Raw genomic sequence first — 17,426 nt, forward strand, 5'->3', positions numbered from 1 at the left:
ACCACGGCCGCTCCTCCTCTCGCGGGGCCTCGCTTCTGCCGCAATGGATACCGGAAACGGAAACCCCTCCCTCCGCCATCGTTTCCCTCAGAGAGCCTAACGGAAGGTGCATTATAGAGGCTTTTCGTTTATTATCGGGTTAGATCTTGAGGTGATTTGCGCAGCAAATAAAAGAAGTCGGGGGAGAAGCGAGAGGAACAGGGTCCTCAGCGTCATAACGGTTGACTGCTTTCCGTTATTTTCTTTAAAATTCGAAAGCACTCGAGCTGTAGGCCCGGGAGGGTCTTCTCTGCCCTCTGGATGACTCCAGTGCCCGTCTATGTGGAATATACGGGAGTCGTAGCCAACCCAAACCCGTTCGTCTCTTTGCGTCACACAGCCTCAGCTTCCGGTATTTGATCGGAAGTCGCGGCGCTCTAGGGAACGGCGAGAGGTGCGCCGCTCTGGCCCGCGGAAGCCTCTGTGGCGAAAAGCCTCCGAAGCGCCAGTTAGGCTTTGCAATGGCGATTTCCTAGAAGAAATTCGCGTTAAGATACATTATATATATGTTAAGATACATTATACGTTAAGATACATTATATATATAAAGGTACTATATATATATTAAAATACATTATATCTATACACACACACACACACACACACATATATATATATATATATATACACACACACACACACACATTATATATATATTAAGGTAAGATACATTATATAAATATTTTTTAAAAAATAATCCCCGTGGTGTAAATTTCTCGCGAGGAGGACGGGTTTATGGGGAGAATAGCGAGGTGTAAGGCCTCCATTCATACGCGAGGACTACAACACCCAGGTTCCCCTGCGGTGGGGATCCTGCGCCACGTGATCTTTCCGGGGTCGTCCCCCCGGTCCTCCCTCTCCATCAGCTGGAAAATGGCAGTGCTGAGCCCTGGGGAGCGCTGGGCTGAAGGTAACGAACCCTTCAAGCTGGTGGTGCCATCGCCTCAGAGCCTGGGCAAGCTGAGATTCAGGCTGAGAATCGGCCTTAAGGTGGGAGATCGGCATATGGGGCGTGGGATCTCAGATCGCCTCCGCAAAGAAAGCCCGCTGGCCTTTTTTAAAAGGGCTGACCAGCGTGAGGGGTTGCTTCCTTTTGCGTGGCAGAAGCTCTCTCCAGATGCATCCCTCAAATGCATGAATTGCCATCCTTAGTTGGTAGAGAGGAAGAGGAAAATGCTGGAAGAGGTCCAGTAGGTCGGGGGCATTTCTGTGCCAAGCTTAATTGTATATAAAACAGGGGCTTGGGTGCTTCTTGAGCTTTGCACACAAAATGTTCCAGGCACACAAAATGTTCCCCACTCCTTGCAGTATCTTTTCCTGCCCGTGTGTGTGTCTGTGTGCTTAACATGCGTATCTGCTGCATCACACCGCTACAGTTTGTTTTTATTCTATATTAAGGTGACTTTCCCTTGTTCTTTTCCCCAGTAGATTAACGCGGCTCCCTGTTTGGTGGTTCTTGGATCATTGAGGTCTGGAGTGAAGGGTAGACTATAGGGCCGAAGGGGGCAACAGGAAGAGGAGATGCAGAGATGGGGTGTGAGAATTGAAGTTAAATTCAGTTTGGGGTTTTCAAGGCCAACTATGGAAAGCATAAAGGAAGAAACTAGTGGAGTGAAAACTGGATTTTAGTGGCATACCCTTTTGTTTACCATTCTATGTCAACATCCTATGCCATTGTGCAGATTGCAAACATGCCGCCTTAGTTTACCGCTTTAAATAATGAAGTCCTACACTTACTATTAGGGATGCGGGTGGCACTGTGGGTAAAACCTCAGCACCTAGGACTTGCCGATCGCATGGTCGGCGGTTCGAATCCCCGCGGCGGGATGCACTCCCGTCGTTCGGTCCCAGCGCCTGCCAACCTAGCAGTTCGAAAGCACCTCCAGGTGCAAGTAGATAAATAGGGACCGCTTACCAGCGGAAAGGTAAACGGCGTTCCGTGTGCTGCGCTGGCTCACCAGATGCAGCTTGTCACGCTGGCCACGTGACCCGGAAGTGTCTGCGGACAGCGCTGGCTCCCGGCCTATAGAGTGAGATGAGCGCACAACCCTAGAATCTGGCAAGACTGGCCCGTACGGGCAGGGGTACCTTTACCTTTACCCTTACTATTATTATTTCATTTCTATTTATATACCACACTCATATAAAATACATCAGTGACATAAAATACATCATGGTGGTGACTTGTGTATGTGAAAGAGTCATCATGGGCCAAGCACCACAGACAGAACTTTTGTTCTTTATTCCCCAGAGAAGCCAACAGGATTTTCAGTTCACTTTATGTGAATTGGGCCCTCCAACCCACCCACAAAAGAGGCACGATATGCTGTGTGTTCTATGTGAGTTAATGTCCTCTTGCATGTGGAATGGAAGACCCAAAAATAAATGTCCACCCAATTCCAACCCTAAACCCAAATCTAGTCTGCAAGCCTGTATGCACTTGCCTGGGAGCAAACTCCATTAAACACAAGGAGACTTAAACTTCTGAGCAGATATGTTTACCATTGTACTGCAATTTAACTATACTGTTCGGTAAATTCTTAATGCTTTTCTGGTCTTTAGCTCCTGCGGAACAGGGGCCACACTTAAGCATCTTTGCAAAGTTTTCACATTCTGCATTTGCCATGGGGGTGGGATTCTTTAACATCCACCTTCACTTACTGTGTAGTAGCATTTGAGGAAAATTAACTGTCTTTCTTTGCAGCATTGATTGACGAGCTCAGAAGAAATGCATGTACATCGGAGGAAATGAGAGACAACTTTGATTACTGTGGGTGTAGTGACTGTAAGAGGATAAAAAAGGAACATCTTTGTGACAGTGGCAGGAGTCAGTCAGCGTCTGGGGAAGGTAGCATGACCTACACAAAAGAACAGCTACTTGGGGTACAAAGGTAAATAGAAAACCCCTCTTCCTAGAATACTAGGCTCATAGCCTGTCATCTAGTTAATGGGTAAATCAATTTAGCTGATCCACAGAAGCCAGATTTAATATGAGAAACTGCTAATAGGTTTTTTGTTTTTTTTAAAGGAGGCTATTTTCTAATATTTTGCTGTACAAGTCTGTTCCGTCCCATTTTTGCATCAACCAGTAATCTTTTTTTTAAAACAACATCATACAAAAATGATGTAAATATGTATTTTATCCAATACATTTGCATTTTTAAATGTATTCCTTTGCACATTTTGGTACTTCTTTGAGCCAAAAACCTGATCATAAAATTCAAAGAAATGTGAAATTTGAAGGATACATTGCCATCTGTATGTAAACCTGGGAGGTACAAATTAGGATAGTTTCTTATAATTCAGACTGAATGGTTTTTTCCGCCATTCAGTAAGTCTTATTCCCAGATAACTATGCATAGGATTGCAGCCTATCCGCACTTCCTACCCTGAATACACTGAGACTTAAGCTTGTTTACTTTGATGTTAGGTTTGTGCTATAGGCTGCATCACTGACTTTGAAACCAACAACAAATTAGTTTGTTACTCATTTGTATCTCATTAGCCATACATGCACTATCACAGTAACAGTGTGTTGTGATAGTTGATCAAATGTTTGCCCATGTGCTTTCTTCCTAGATGAAGTGGTGGGTATACATTCTTCCACCAAACTGCCACCTGGCTATCATTTAGCTAGGAATTGTAACAGTGGATGCTATGCTGTGGTACCCACAGGTGCCATATAGGCAGCTGCTGATCTAAATAAGACATTCCATACACATCAGACTTAACTTTGGTTATTTATGATGCCAGATAAAGACTGGTGGACTCAGCATCAATGAAACAGATTCATAGTAAAGTATAACTATTCCAATAGAAAAGGCTATTGAAATAGCTTCTCCATTGATGCAGAAGTCTGAAACATGCATCTGCTTCTACTTTTTCTTTACAGTGTTTGAAGTCATGCTTGGGTATCTAGTATAAGGTCACCAGATTTTTTCAGTGAATCTGGGGACAGTTATTGTTCGCTACATACATGTGAATGCTGAGAAAGCTGTAAATCTGAGGACTGTCCCCAGGAAACGGGGACGTCTGGTAACCTTAATCTAGTAAGAAGCTTTCTGTAAGTGCTATGAGGAAAGATCTGTATGTAAAGGGTTGTGCTTCTTTTGTAGAATAAAGAACAGTAAGAATTACTATGAGATTCTAGGTGTTGGGAGAGATGCCAAAGACGAAGAATTGAAAAAAGCATACCGAAAACTTGCACTGAAATTTCATCCAGATAAGAACTGTGCACCAGGAGCAACAGACGCATTTAAAGGTTTGTAGATAACCACAATAAAGCTTCATCATCGGCATAATAAATTATTATTATTATGGATTATGTTAATAATGACAGTTATCTATTAGTCGGTGTTGCATTTTTTTTAGTTTGCTAATATATAGCACAAAAGGTTCTGTTGAAACAGCAAGCCATAAAGCTCATAGATTACATGTTTGATTTGTTCCTCTGCATATAATAGATATGTCCGAAGGAGAAGTGTTCCAAACCCTACTTGCTTTAGGTGATTCATATGATCAATTCATTGCCAAAGGTAAAAGCAGATATTATTTCAACAAGGATTTCTACTTAAGCCTATCAAATGCTTTTTCTGCATTGAAGAATATTGCAAAGAAATATTCCATTCTTTTACATGATAGTTATACTTAAGATCCTGCCTATAATAAGCAATACATTTTCTTTCAATATAAATCCCATCTAATTAATTGAAATGTATTTTGCTATAATCTTCTGAAGCCTTGTAGCAAATCCCATGGTTATGATCTTGCAGTTTTAATTAATGAGATAATAAACAAGGGGATATAAGAAGTACTCAGATAATGGATCATTTTCTAAAATGCATACCATCTTACTAATTTCTGAGGACTCTGCAGGAGAGCAATTAAGGCACACCAGCTCCTATGTGAGTTTGGGTTTTCTGATAAGTTTCATACTAGTATGTTCTGGTTGACATTCTACACTGCCGAAGTGGATGTTCTCTTCTAGTCTTCCATTCCTGTTCCCCCTAAGTTCGCTCCAGAGAGTTGTTGGAGAAACTGGACATGGAGGGAGGGGTTAAGGGTTGAGATAAGCCAACCGATGCAGGGTCAGCCAAGCCAGTTGCTATGGCAATGGCCCAGTGCTATTTATATGAATGATTAAGGCACACCAACTCATTAGGTCCAAGGTCTTGTGCTGTATTTCACTCTGGCTTGTGAAGTGAGTTAGTCTTTTGATTATTCAGAGTGTGCGTTACGTCTTAAACTGCTGGAACAACAGAAATTCTTTATACAGTGGTACCTCGGGTTACATACGCTTCAGGTTACAGACTCTCCTAACCCAGAAATAGTACCTCGGGTTAAGAACTTTGCTTCAGGATGAGAACAGAAATTGTGCTCTGGGGACACGGCAGCAGCAGGGGGCCCCATTAGCTAAAGTGGTACTTCAGGTTAAGAACAGTTTCAGGTTAAGAATGGGCCTCCGGAACAAATCAAGTACTTAACTCGAGGTACCACTGTACTTGTCTGTGTCTTTATCTGCCAGAGCCAAAGCCTGCAAGCTGTGTTTATATCCACACAGTGGCAGAGAGCAGGCGGGGGCGTGGCTGGCATGCGTCCTGGGGGCGTCACACACGTCTTGGGGGCATGGCACACCACCTGCGGGGGCATAGTGCCCAGCGGGGGCGGGGGCAGCAGCCATGATGGTACCCCACTGGGATCATGCTGCCGGGGCGGTGCACTCCCCCTGCCCCCCTCTTCCTCCGCCAGTGTATCCACATCCAGAATGTTTTGCTGAGCCTTGTCTTCTATAGCAGTAAACTATTTTGGACCTAGCAGTTGGAAAGCACGTCAGAGTGCAAGTAGATAAATAGGTACCACTCTGGCGGGAAGGTTTCCGTGCGCTGCTCTGGTTCGCCAGAAGTGGCTTAGTCATGCTGGCCACATGACCCGGAAGCTGTACGCCGGCTCCCTCAGCCAGTAAAGCGAGATGAGCGCCACAACCCTAGAGTCGGTCACGACTGGAACTAATGATCAGGGGTCCCTTTACCTTTTTACCTGCTTCCATGTGGCGACTGGAACTGGGGGCAATTTCCACTGCGTGGGTATCTCACCTCAGATTCCCAGCAAGGGTTCCACAAACTGCTGCAGAAGTTTCCTCAGTTCTGCAAAACAGACTGGGTGGGTGTGCTCAGAGAGGAGAGAAAAGGGAAGTCCAATTATATGAGGCTTTGAGGCTGTCTCCTTATACTTTATGGGACGCAGGTGGCGCTGTGGGTTAAACTACAGAGCCTAGAACTTGCCGATCAGAAGGTCGGTGGTTTGAATCCCTGCGACGGGGTGAGCTCCCGTTGCTCAGTCCCTGCTCCTGACAATCTAGCAGTTCGAAAGCACGTCAAAGTGCAAGTAGATAAATAGGTACTGCTCCGGCGGGAAGGTAAACGGTGTTTCCGTGCGCTGCTCTGGTTCACCAGAAGTGGCTTAGTCATGCTGGCCACATGACTGTATGCAAGCTCCCTCGGCCAATAAAGCGAGATGAGCGCCGCAACCCCAGAGTCGTCCGCGACTGGACCTAATGGTCAGGGTCCCTTTACTTTACCTTTACCTTATACTTTAATGAAAAGGGATTTGCCCAGGTAGTTAGTTATATGTTAAAGTGTTTCTAAAACACTTAGCACATTGCAGTCCTTTGCAAGTTGGGCATTAGGCTAGATTGCAGACATTGTGATAAGTGACAAGAATGCAACATTTTCTTCTTCCATCCTGCAGCAATAGGCACTGCTTTTGCAGTTTTGAGCAACCCTGAAAAGAGATTACAATATGATCAATTTGGAGATGAACAGGAGACTTGTTATACCAACCTTCCCAAGCATTATAACTATTACAGAGAGTTTGAAGCAGACATCACACCAGAAGAAATATTTAATATGTTTTTTGGAGGCAACTTCCCAACAGGTGAGTGCTACAAAAACCATTATTAACTGATGCTTCACAAAACACCAGGCAGCCGGTAAATAAAAGCTCTGTAACAAAAGTTCAAGTAACTACATTTTTTGTTCTCCTTTGCCAATGACATTCCAGAAATTCTGCAACTGCAGTCATTTGAGGTGTCCGGTTAATACCTAGACAGATATTACTCTTGAAGATTCTACATATGTTCTTAATAAATAGATTCTTACTTCAGCTCTGAGAAATTTGTATATACCCAGAGATAACCAGACTTTTATGACATAATACCTGGTTTATTTCCAAAACTGGGATTATCTAGAGCAGCCTTTTTCACAACCTTGGGTCCACAGTTGTTAGCTTTTATGGAAATTGAAACTAATACTTCAGAAACTGATCCTTGCTCCCCAAACCCTCATAACTATGGGCCTGGGCCAAGCTAGATCCATGGTTAGGCAAAGAATCATGGATATAGAGAGACAACAGGACTGTACAGTGGTGCCTTGCAAGACGAAAAACTCGCTAGACGAAAGAGTTTTCCGTTTTTTGAGTCGTTCCGCAAGACGAATTTCCCTATGGGCTTGCTTCGCAAGACAAAACGTCTTGCGAGTTCTTGCGAGTTTGTTTCCTTTTTCTTAAAGCCGCTAAGCTGTTAATAGCCACTAAGCCGTTAATAGCCGCTAAGCCGCTAATAGCCGTGCTTCGCAAGACGAAAAAACCGCAAGACAAAGAGACTCAAGGAACGGATTAATTTCATCTTGCGAGGCACCACTGTACAAGGGTCCCTGATTATAAAATCATAGAAAACGGGAGATCCGTAGTCGCTCCAGCAGCATATCTCTATTTCCTCACATCCAGAAACGCAAGAAGGGCTTTTACTCTTGCTAGAAGCTCAGCCTGGCCCTCACCGGTTCTGGAAGGCTCCTATAGAAGGGTCCCGTACACACGGAGACTTTGCACCTGCCCATTAGGGGAAATAGGAAGCCCCGAACATATATTTTTTAGCTGTCCTTTTTATGTTGAGATTCGTAGAGACACCATTGATCCTTTGCTGAAGAGGCTCGCTGGTCTTTCAGACAAGTCTAAACTTAATTCTCTCCTCTTAGGCAAAGATCATAAGACGACCTGGCTGGTAGCCAGATTCTGCGCACAGATTTGTAGGCACAGATCATCCTCTAGAATAAAATAAATTACTTAGGGAAATGCTGAAGTTGCCCTTTGGGGTGCCTCAGGGTCAATTTTTTTTTTATGGTAGCCCAAATCTCAGTTGTACGGGTGTATGTATATATCTCAATTTTAACTCATCAGGTATTGCTGCAATCTGCTCCGATTGTATATTTTATCTTTATGAATGCTGTTTTTATTGTGTTATGTTATGTGAGCTGGTCTTTGACTGTAATAAATTATCTCACTCTGAAACTAATATTTTTATGACAAGGGGAAGAAGCTGTCCTTCTCTCCCATTTAAATAGGACATGCGTTACTATTAAATAAGTAAACAAAGCCCATTGTTTTTTTAAAAAAACCCACAGGAAATATCCACATGTTTTCAAATTCATCAATGGATCCCCCATGTTATCAGCCACGGAACAGGCATGATAGGACTTGGACAGAGGAAGAAGAGGAGGAAGAAACTAGACCACAGGTACTTGGGAGCAGGAAGCTGTTAAGAGCACCCACAAAACACTTCTACTTGTTTCTTTTCCTTAGGAAAGAATCTGGCGTTGCTTACGATTTCCTAGCATTTAAGAGGAAGTGATATTTACCGTATTTTTTGCTCTATAAGACTCACTTTTCCCCTCCTAAAAAGTAAGGGGAAATGTGTGTGCATCTTATGGAGCGAATACAGGCTGCGCAGCTATCACAGAAGCCAGAACAGCAAGAGGGATTGCTGCTTTCACTGCACAGCGATCCCTCTTGCTGTTCTGGCTTCTGGGATTTAGAATATATTTTTTCTTGTTTTCCTCCTCCAAAAACTAGGTGCGTCTTATGGTCTGGTGCGTCTTATGGAGCGAAAAATACGGTAATTGTTCCAGTTCTTAATTGTAAGTTGCTCTTCAAGAACATTTGCTGGCAAAGAATTTGAACAGCTTTTGCCAGGAACAGAGAGACAGAGACTCCAGTTCCTATGTAGATGTAAATTTCACTTAATAGCTTGGGGCACACTTTGGAGAAAAGATAAAACTGAAAATTAACCTTATTTGTGGGCGTTTGGGGAGTGAAATATTAGTTGGGGGAATGTGCAAGGATTGTGTGGCGTGAAGTGACAAAGGGCCAAGGTAAGCTTTGATTCTCTAGAATGGGAAGAGGTTATGGAGCCAAAAGGCATATTTATTGAGCTTGGGGAGTGGGCATATTGACCTCTGTTCGTGAAAAGCACCTCGTTGCAGAAGGAGCTGGGGGGGAGAGATTTTGCAAATTCCTCCTTGCTCTGGAGCAGATTTGGGGGTGGGTTCTGCAGGAGGAAGGGGAATGAATCACTGAAAATGGTTAGGTGAGTGATACTGCTGGATATAACCCACCTTGACCATCAGGGATTTACTTACAGGAAGGAGGAAACACAGAGAATTACATTGAAGAAAAACAATTGAACACATTTAGGAGAATCCTTGCACCACTAATTTAATAAAGCCATCAAGGTCTTCAGCATTAAGTAGAAATGAACATTTACATGACAAAAAGCTAGTTTTAGGCGGTAGTTGTTGTGATGACCTATTTAAGGCAGCATTGTGTATATAAAAATCAAATTAAAAAAAGGAGCAAGCATGTGTTATTTCTTTATAGCCCTCAAAGGAATAAGCAAGCTGCTCTCCCCTTCCCATATTATTTGTATTAAAGAGCCTTGATCAATAGATAGGTGTCCATCAATACTTTACTTGGGCTAATTTAAACCACAACCAGTTTTGCTTAAAAGACTAATAGCTAGCTAGTCTGCCTTATCTGGAGGCTACTTTTTACGCTTATTATTTTGATTTTCTTAAATCCCTTGCTTATATGTTTCACTAACAATGGTTTTCATTTCCAGAATTCATACTCTGCATTTATCCAGTTACTGCCAGTTTTTATTATAATAGTTGTGTCAATAGTAACTCAACTGATGGCAACTAACCCACCCTACAGCCTCTTCTTCAAGTCGTAAGTCCTGGTGTTTTTCTTTGCTCTTCTGGAAGAATTGACTTGTCCAATATAGAGGTTAACGTGATCTGTTATCTATTAATACCAGTTAAATTGGGAAGTTGATTAAAGCTTTTTGCTGTGGAAAAGGCAGCCCCACAGCCATAAATTCAAGCACAGCCTTTTCAAACAGGGTGATTAATTTCCATCTTGAAAGCATAAAGATATAGGTCATAGCTGTAATGCAACAACCATATATTTCCTTTTAGCACTTTACAGAGAATCAGTTATCCTTTTTATAAATGAGGACTTTATGAAAGCTGAATAAATACTAAATGCACTCCTGAGAGCCACACTGTCGAGAACTACTTGAAATAGAAGCAAACTGGAACATTCTGATACCCCAGGATAGTTTAAAACCTGTTCATAGTTGCTTGATTTCTTCATAATTTTCATGCCCAGTTTAAATAAAATTTCAATAAAACCAGTAGAAAAAAGCTTCAGTCTCAACTGGTGAGTTAGACATTACTTGAAGAGATAGAGACTAAGGCATGTAGAAAACTATTGGCTGTTTTAAAAGCTTGTGTGCTAGATTTTAGACAAAGTAACTAGCATTAAAGGTGGAATTTAATAAATATTTGTGGTTGTGTCTAGTCTTGCTTGAGCAGAAGGCAAGCTTGTGAAACAGATCTTTCCCCTCTCTCCCCACCCACCTTCCCAGTTTTAAGTGGAATGGAGAAGTCTGCAAAACGCGATGGAGTCGGTCATACAGGGCCACAAATGGAATGCGGAAATTGCTCGAAGGTGGGCAGAGAAATCTTGCAATTAGCTATTTCAAGACACCTCTGCCTTATTTTCAAGTGATTTCCCACCGGCAGCAGCTCTGCAGTCCTGTAAGATACAGCTTTACTTCATGTTTGGTGGCTGCGTCCTGCCCATGCAACATTCAGTACAATTCTTAGCTCATATAACAATAAACAGTGTGAAGAATCATTATAATTTACCGTATTTTTCGCTCTATAGGACGCACTTTCCCTCCTCCAAAAATTAAGGGAAATGTGTGTGCGTCCTATGGAGTGAATGCAGGCTCCTTGGCTTCAGCGATAGCAATGTGAAGCCTCTGAAGCGCAGAGGGAGCGCTCTCTCCACGCTCCGGAGGCTTCGCATTGCTTTCGCTGAAGCCTAGAGAGCGAGGGGGGTCAGTGCGCACCGACCCCTCTCGCTCTCCAGGCTTCAGGGATAGCTGCCTGAAGCCTTCGGAGCGCAGCGCGAGTTCCCGCTGCGTTCCAGAGGCTTCAGGTTCCTTTCGCTGAAGCCAGGAGAGTCTTGCTCTCCCGGCTACAGCTAAAGGAACCCGAAGCCTGTGGAGCGCAGCGGGAACTCGCACTGCGCTCTGAAGGCTTCAGGGATCTTTGAGGCTGGCGGTGGGGGAAAGCAGCGCTTCCCCCCGCCAGCCCCAAAGAGCAGGTCGAAAGGAACCCGAAGCCTCCGGAACGCAGCGGGAACTCCTACTGCGCTCCAGAGTCTTCAGGTTGCCTTCACTGAAGCCTGGAGAGCGAGAGGGGTCAGTGCGCACCGACCCCTCTCGCTCTCCAGGCTTCCAAGGTAGCCGCCTGAAGCCTCCAGAGAGCGGCGGGAACTCCCGCTGTGCTCTGCAGGCTTTGGGTGAACGCACCTTGCTTTAGAGGGGGAGAACAGGGGGGGGGAGAAATCCCCCCCTCTCTGCGCAGCGCCCCTCAGTGAAGTGGGAGGAGAAATAGAAGCGGCTCCGTGTCTCCTGCCGCTTCGCTGAAGGGGCGCTGAGCAGAGAGGGGGAGAATTTTTTTTCTTGTTCTCCCCCTCTATAACAAGGTGCGTCCTATGGTCGGGTGCATCCTATAGAGCGAAAAATACAGTACATCACTCAGTCTTCCTTATTGGCAGTATTCAACCAAGTTATTCTGTTAGCACACAGGCTTCTAATTGTGCAACACAACTTCCCCACCCTCTCCCGTCCCCAAAATCTGTTCTGGGGATTTCTCCAATCCCCCGAAGCCGATTTGGATGTTCTGTTTCACAAATGGAAATCCTTGCACTCAGAGAATTTAGTCGGATGCCACACATACTGTCATATCCTGACAGGTTTGCTTTATTTTTTAGATCCTTCTGTACATTTCAGAAATGAGTTGGTTATAATACTGACCAGTTGCGATAATACTGACCAGTTGGTTATAATACTGACCAGAGCTGCGATTCTTTTGGATTATATTAGCATCTATGTGGATTCTATAATAGCTGGACAGGACTGCAGGGATTACAGGATCCTATAGATGAAAGGATATGCAAAAATTGCATATTCTCGGAACAGAGAAAGAATATGCAATTTACTTTGAGAACATTTCTGTTTTTAGAAGACAGGCAATTTCAAATACAAATGTTAATATGGCAAAACCGTACAGTGGTGCCTCGCAAGACGAAATTAATCCGTTCCGCGAGTCTCTTCATCTTGCGGTTTTTTCGTCTTGCGAAGCACGGCTATTAGCTGCTTAGTGGCTATTAACGGCTTAGCAGCTTTAAGAAAAAGGAAACAAACTCGCAAGAACTCGCAAGACGTTTCGTCTTGTGAAGCAAGCCCATAGGGAAATTCGTCTTGCGGAACGACTCAAAAAATGGAAAACTCTTTCGTCTTGCGCGTTTTTCGTCTTGCGAGGCATTCGTCTTGCGAGGTACCACTGTATTTCCTTCTCTTTTTCAAGTGGTTAAAATGCTTTCATTGTTTGCTTACTTTTTCAGGAATCTTGGGCACACGATTGTTAGAGAAACACAGAATCTACAGGTGCCTTACTATGTTGATAAGAACTTTGAGCATAACTATAACGCCGAAGAGCTTGAACAGCTTGAAAAACAGATTGAAAAAGATTATATCGATTATATCCAGACTAGCTGCAGGAAAGAAAAACAACAAAGTAGGTTGTGTTTTGTTCATTCTTAAGCACCCCACGTGTGTGTGTGTGTGTGTTGATTTAAAATCTCGACAACGACCTCTGACAATGTCAAAGAGCATTGGTGGTATGCCAAAGTCAGGTGCACAAAAATGGCTAACATCCTTAAGGAGAGAAGTGGATCTCAAGCTCCACGCTAGTTAGTTTAGAGCTGGCTGATAGCATGGAAACAATACCATTGGGAAATTCTCTACTGTGTCCTGCTGAACTAGCCCACAGTGGTTTCTTTTTTCTCTGTATTCCACTACGTCGTACCGTATTTTTCGCTCCATAAGGCGCACCTGACCATAAGGCGCACCTAGTTTTTAGAGGGGGGGATTCAAGAAAAAGAATATTCAAAGGGAGCGCTGAGCAGAGCCTCTTTTGAGTTGTATCTTTTTCTCCCAGTGCTCTTCAACACCGTTTTTTAAGACAAAAGTGTTGCTACCCAGACTGTTTCTTTTCTTTCTTCTTAGAATCTGAGCTATCGAATTTGGCGAAGCTGTACAGAGATGAGCGGCTGAAACAGAAAGCAGAATCCGTGAAACTTGAGAACTGCGAAAAGCTCTCCAATCTCATAGGACTACAAAGGAGTCGTCAGTGGGCAGAGGCATGAAGGGAGCGGCACTAACGGGCCATGTGCGCTATTGCGAGGAATTTCTTCTCGGTTCTGTTTTCCTTTTTAAATGAAGAGGAAAAGCATAACGTAAAGACTTAATACTTAGTATCCTCATCATCATCCTCATGTACATGGAGCTGAATGAACTGAGCCCTAAGAGGCAACACTTGCTGTAACATATACAGTATATTTGGTTCCAAGGCCCAGTAGTGTTTCAGTGTTAATGATTCCTTGCCAATTTAATTGCATTCGGCAACTGTCTTCATCTGATCCTTTGCTGCCATTCGGGGGCCTTGCAGATGTTTCCTGGGAACATACCCCCCTCATTCTCACTGGTGTTGCCGTAAGCATAGCGCCCACAAAACCAGATCAGTCACTCCCTGAACGTCTGACATTGTCATTTCCACGTTCCTCTGAAGCTGCTGTTTATCACACTTTCAGCAGAGAAGGGACAAGATTTGGTTTTGATAGATATCTACTCTGTTTCAACAGAGCTTGCAGTGAAGGCAGCCTCAAGGATGTAACCCTATTTTTAAACAGTCTCGTAGTAAACAGAAATACCTGGGCTTCATGGTTTGGTCCTCAGGGTGACTTTGGGGCATTCAGATTTGGGGCGCTATGATTTTTGTATGTCCATGGAACAGCTACAATTGCACTCCGCTGAGTTTCATATGCTGGGATCTTGGAATCTTTCATGTAACAGGAGGTGGAAGAGTTAACGATTGATCACAGCAGCTATATTAACAGTTCTATAGAGTTATTTTACACATCCTTCACCAACAGCACTATATAGAAACACCTATATACATGTTCAGATTTGTAGCAGATTGCAGCTGCACTGCAACATACCCTTATTGAAATAACAGTTTCAATTCGTAAGAGGCATTATTAAATAAAAACCGCTTAATTTGTAAAGCTTTTTTAAATACAGGCATGTTTTCTTTATTCTGGAAAGCTATTTCTTATTGGAGTCAAGGTATCTGATCTCAGTCCTGGTACTTAAAACGCCTGTGAAAAGAGATTAAATGAAACTAATGGAATTTGAATTAATTTAAAAGACGTAGACAGCCTATTAACACAAAAAGTTAATTTGGAAGGAGGTTCCTGCTTAATAATTTCGTTTGCTCATGAGCTAAAAGGTACTTGAAGAGGATAACATTTTTTAAGAGTGGGCTTTTATCTGTTCTGAATATTCTGGTTACTTGCTAAAGGGATATAAATAAGCCTAGTGCGTTCCAGAAGTTTTGGTCCACAACTCACATCGCTGATCATTGCCCATGATGACTGGGGCTGATGAGAGTTGTAACCCAAAACATCTGCTGGCATGTGCTTATCCAACATCGTGGTTGAGGTTGCAATCCTACTGGAAATAAGCTTCACTGAAACTCAGTCAGAACTTAGTGGGACTTCTGAGTAGATGTGTACAGCTTAGGGTTGTAGCGGTCATTTATGACAAAGTGGTGCCTCCACTGTTCTCCAATTAAACCAGATTGTTGAATGATATGCATACATTTTGGCATATAGTTTATCCCTTCCCTTTATGTCAGTGATTCACCTAACACCCAGGGACAATTATGTCCTAGCTGTGCTTGCTTGCACAGATTCCCAGGTAACGTGTGCCTGGGAATATTTCTAAGATATTTTGGAGCTAATGATACTTTTAGGTAGCAAATGACCCCCAAATTTGGCCAGAGTTGCAAAAGGCCTCTGCTTTATTAATACCGTATATACTCGAGTATAAGCCGACTTTTTCAGCACATTTTTAATGCTGAAAGCAGCCCTTTTGGGCTGCTTGTTCTTCCTCCGCCGCTGCCGCCACCACCAGGTTTGTGGTGTGGAGAACCAGCTTATACTCGAGTCAATAAGTTTTCCCAGTTTTTTGTACTAAAATTAGGTGCCTCGGCATATACTCGGTTCGGCTTATACTCGTGTATATACGGTAATAACATTTTAGAAATGACTTGGTTGGCAAACTGAAAGAAAGCTAACACCCTGATTTATATTGTATACAAATTTAACTGAGTGTATTATCTGTTTGTCCCTGTTAGGCTACAAGTAAATCTGTAGTCAGTTGTAGCATCAGTTAAAGACTTGGTTTACCCTTATAATTAAATGTACTTCATGTGCATGATATTTGAAAAGTTTACTGGTTTTTTTTTAACTTCACATTGAGCACAATCTTCTATTTATTTATTTATGTATTTATTTGTTGTGGTTTTGGTGAGATTAATTTTTCTGAATGTAAATATGGCAATATGGTAACTGTATATGACTTCATTGAATCTTGATTGTACAGTTCATTTTTCATAAACCATGTAGGTGTGTATTGTACACCAGATGACTAGTAAATGAGGTATGCTTTCCTTTAAGTCCTGAGTGAGAAATCAGGAAATTTATTGGAGTGATTAGTGGATTTGAAGTCAACAGTTTTCTGTTCTTTTGGCCTCAGCCCTTGAGCAATTTCACTAGGACTATTGCAGTGTTTGAAGATTTCAATATTAGTTTCGGAAACAAAAATTTCAGTATGTTTTTTTTAATAAAAAAAACCAAAAACAAGTAATTTACAAATGTATTGCATTGTTCAGCCATGAAAATGACAACTTCCGCTGTGTTGTATGGAAATAAGAAATGAAATAAAAGATTATGAGTATCAAAGCTCACTTACATGCATGAAATGATCTTTATTTCAAATTGATCTTTGTTCTGATGCACATAGAGCTCTATAAGCTCAGCTAACTAGCCAGGCTAGAGGCCTTGTGCTTACTGTTTCTTTCCAGTGCCGTATCTTGTGCTAGGAGATTTACTCCCAAGGTCATGGTAAGCGCTGGATCCGTCCCAATCGCCTTGTAAATCTGGCCTGCAGATGGTCCGGGAATCAGCGTGTTTTTACATGAGTAGAATGTGTCCTTTTATTTAAAATGCATCTCTGGGTTTTTTGTGGGGCCTGCCTGGTGTTTTTACATGAGTAGAATGTGTGCTTTTATTTAAAATGCACCTCTGGGTTATTTGTGGGGCATAGGAATTCGTTCATATTTTTTTTCAAAATATAGTCTGGCCCCCCACAAGGTTTGAGGGACAGTGGACCGCCCTCCTGCTGAAAAGTTTGCTGACCCCTGCCCAAGGTTGTAAGCACATTCCTAAGCATCTACATATGAAATAAGACGTGCCTTGCAGTTCTGAGATGTACCTTCATCTCTTCCTTTCCCCCTCAGGTAGAAAGGAATGCAAAGAGATCACATGCAGTGGGGGCTGCATAGGTGATGAATAGGTAATGATGGAAAGACCATACATGGTATAATTAGTATTGTGTTGTATCTTTGGAGGAGGTTTATGCATATGTATTGCTTTAATAGATAACAGCTATGTATATTAAGGGATGCGGGTGGTGCTGTGGGTTAAACCACAGAGCCTAGGACTTGCCGATCAGAAGGTCGGCGGTTCAAATCCCCGCGACGGGGTGAGCTCCCGTTGCTTGGTCCCTGCTCCTGCCAACCTAGCAGTTCGAAAGCATGTCAAAGTTCAAGTAGATAAATAGGTACCACTCTGGCAGGAAGGTAAATGGCGTTTCCGTGCGCTGCTCTGGTTCGCCAGAAGTGGCTTAGTCATGCTGGCCACATGACCCAGAAGCTGTACGCCGGCTGCCTCAGTCAATAAAGCAAGATGAGCGCTGCAACCCCAGAGTCGGCCATGACTGGACCTAATGGTCAGGGGTCCCTTTACCTTTTTATGTATATTAAGCAGGCCCCACCCTTTCGGGGCTTTGCTCAGCT

The 17,426-nt window shown here is 43.1% G+C and overlaps 1 protein-coding gene across 5 annotated transcripts; it reads left to right on the plus strand.

The window, feature by feature from the left end:
• On the plus strand, positions 1–16,316 carry DNAJC18 (DnaJ heat shock protein family (Hsp40) member C18). 5 transcript variants are annotated; one of them, XM_083493811.1, is made up of 8 exons: positions 1–106; positions 2,744–2,930; positions 4,155–4,300; positions 6,787–6,972; positions 8,496–8,608; positions 9,989–10,098; positions 12,850–13,022; positions 13,514–16,316. In XM_083493811.1, the coding sequence occupies exons 2-8, from the start codon at positions 2,788–2,790 to the stop codon at positions 13,651–13,653; spliced, it is 1,011 nt and encodes a 336-aa protein (XP_083349937.1). In that variant the 5' UTR covers positions 1–106; positions 2,744–2,787; the 3' UTR covers positions 13,654–16,316. The 5 variants fall into 5 exon arrangements, with proteins under 5 accessions (XP_083349937.1, XP_083349939.1, XP_083349938.1 ...); XM_083493813.1 differs by having other exon boundaries at positions 89–151; XM_083493812.1 differs by lacking the exon at positions 1–106 and adding an exon at positions 207–526.
• Positions 16,317–17,426: the final 1,110 nt, after the last annotated feature.

Source organism: Podarcis liolepis, assembly GCF_965112155.1.
Source record: "Podarcis liolepis genome assembly, chromosome: 3".
NCBI classification, from domain to species: Eukaryota; Metazoa; Chordata; class Lepidosauria; order Squamata; family Lacertidae; genus Podarcis; species Podarcis liolepis.

Excerpts from the sequence above, each read along its gene's own strand:
- DNAJC18 (XM_083493809.1), top strand. The coding sequence starts at position 775 with ATGGGGAGAATAGCGAGGTGTAAGGCCTCCATTCATACGCGAGGACTA. Across the intron at positions 4,301-6,786 it reads AGCAACAGACGCATTTAAAG|CAATAGGCACTGCTTTTGCA; the intron begins GTTTGTAGATAA and ends TCCATCCTGCAG. Across the intron at positions 6,973-8,495 it reads TGGAGGCAACTTCCCAACAG|GAAATATCCACATGTTTTCA; the intron begins GTGAGTGCTACA and ends AAAAACCCACAG.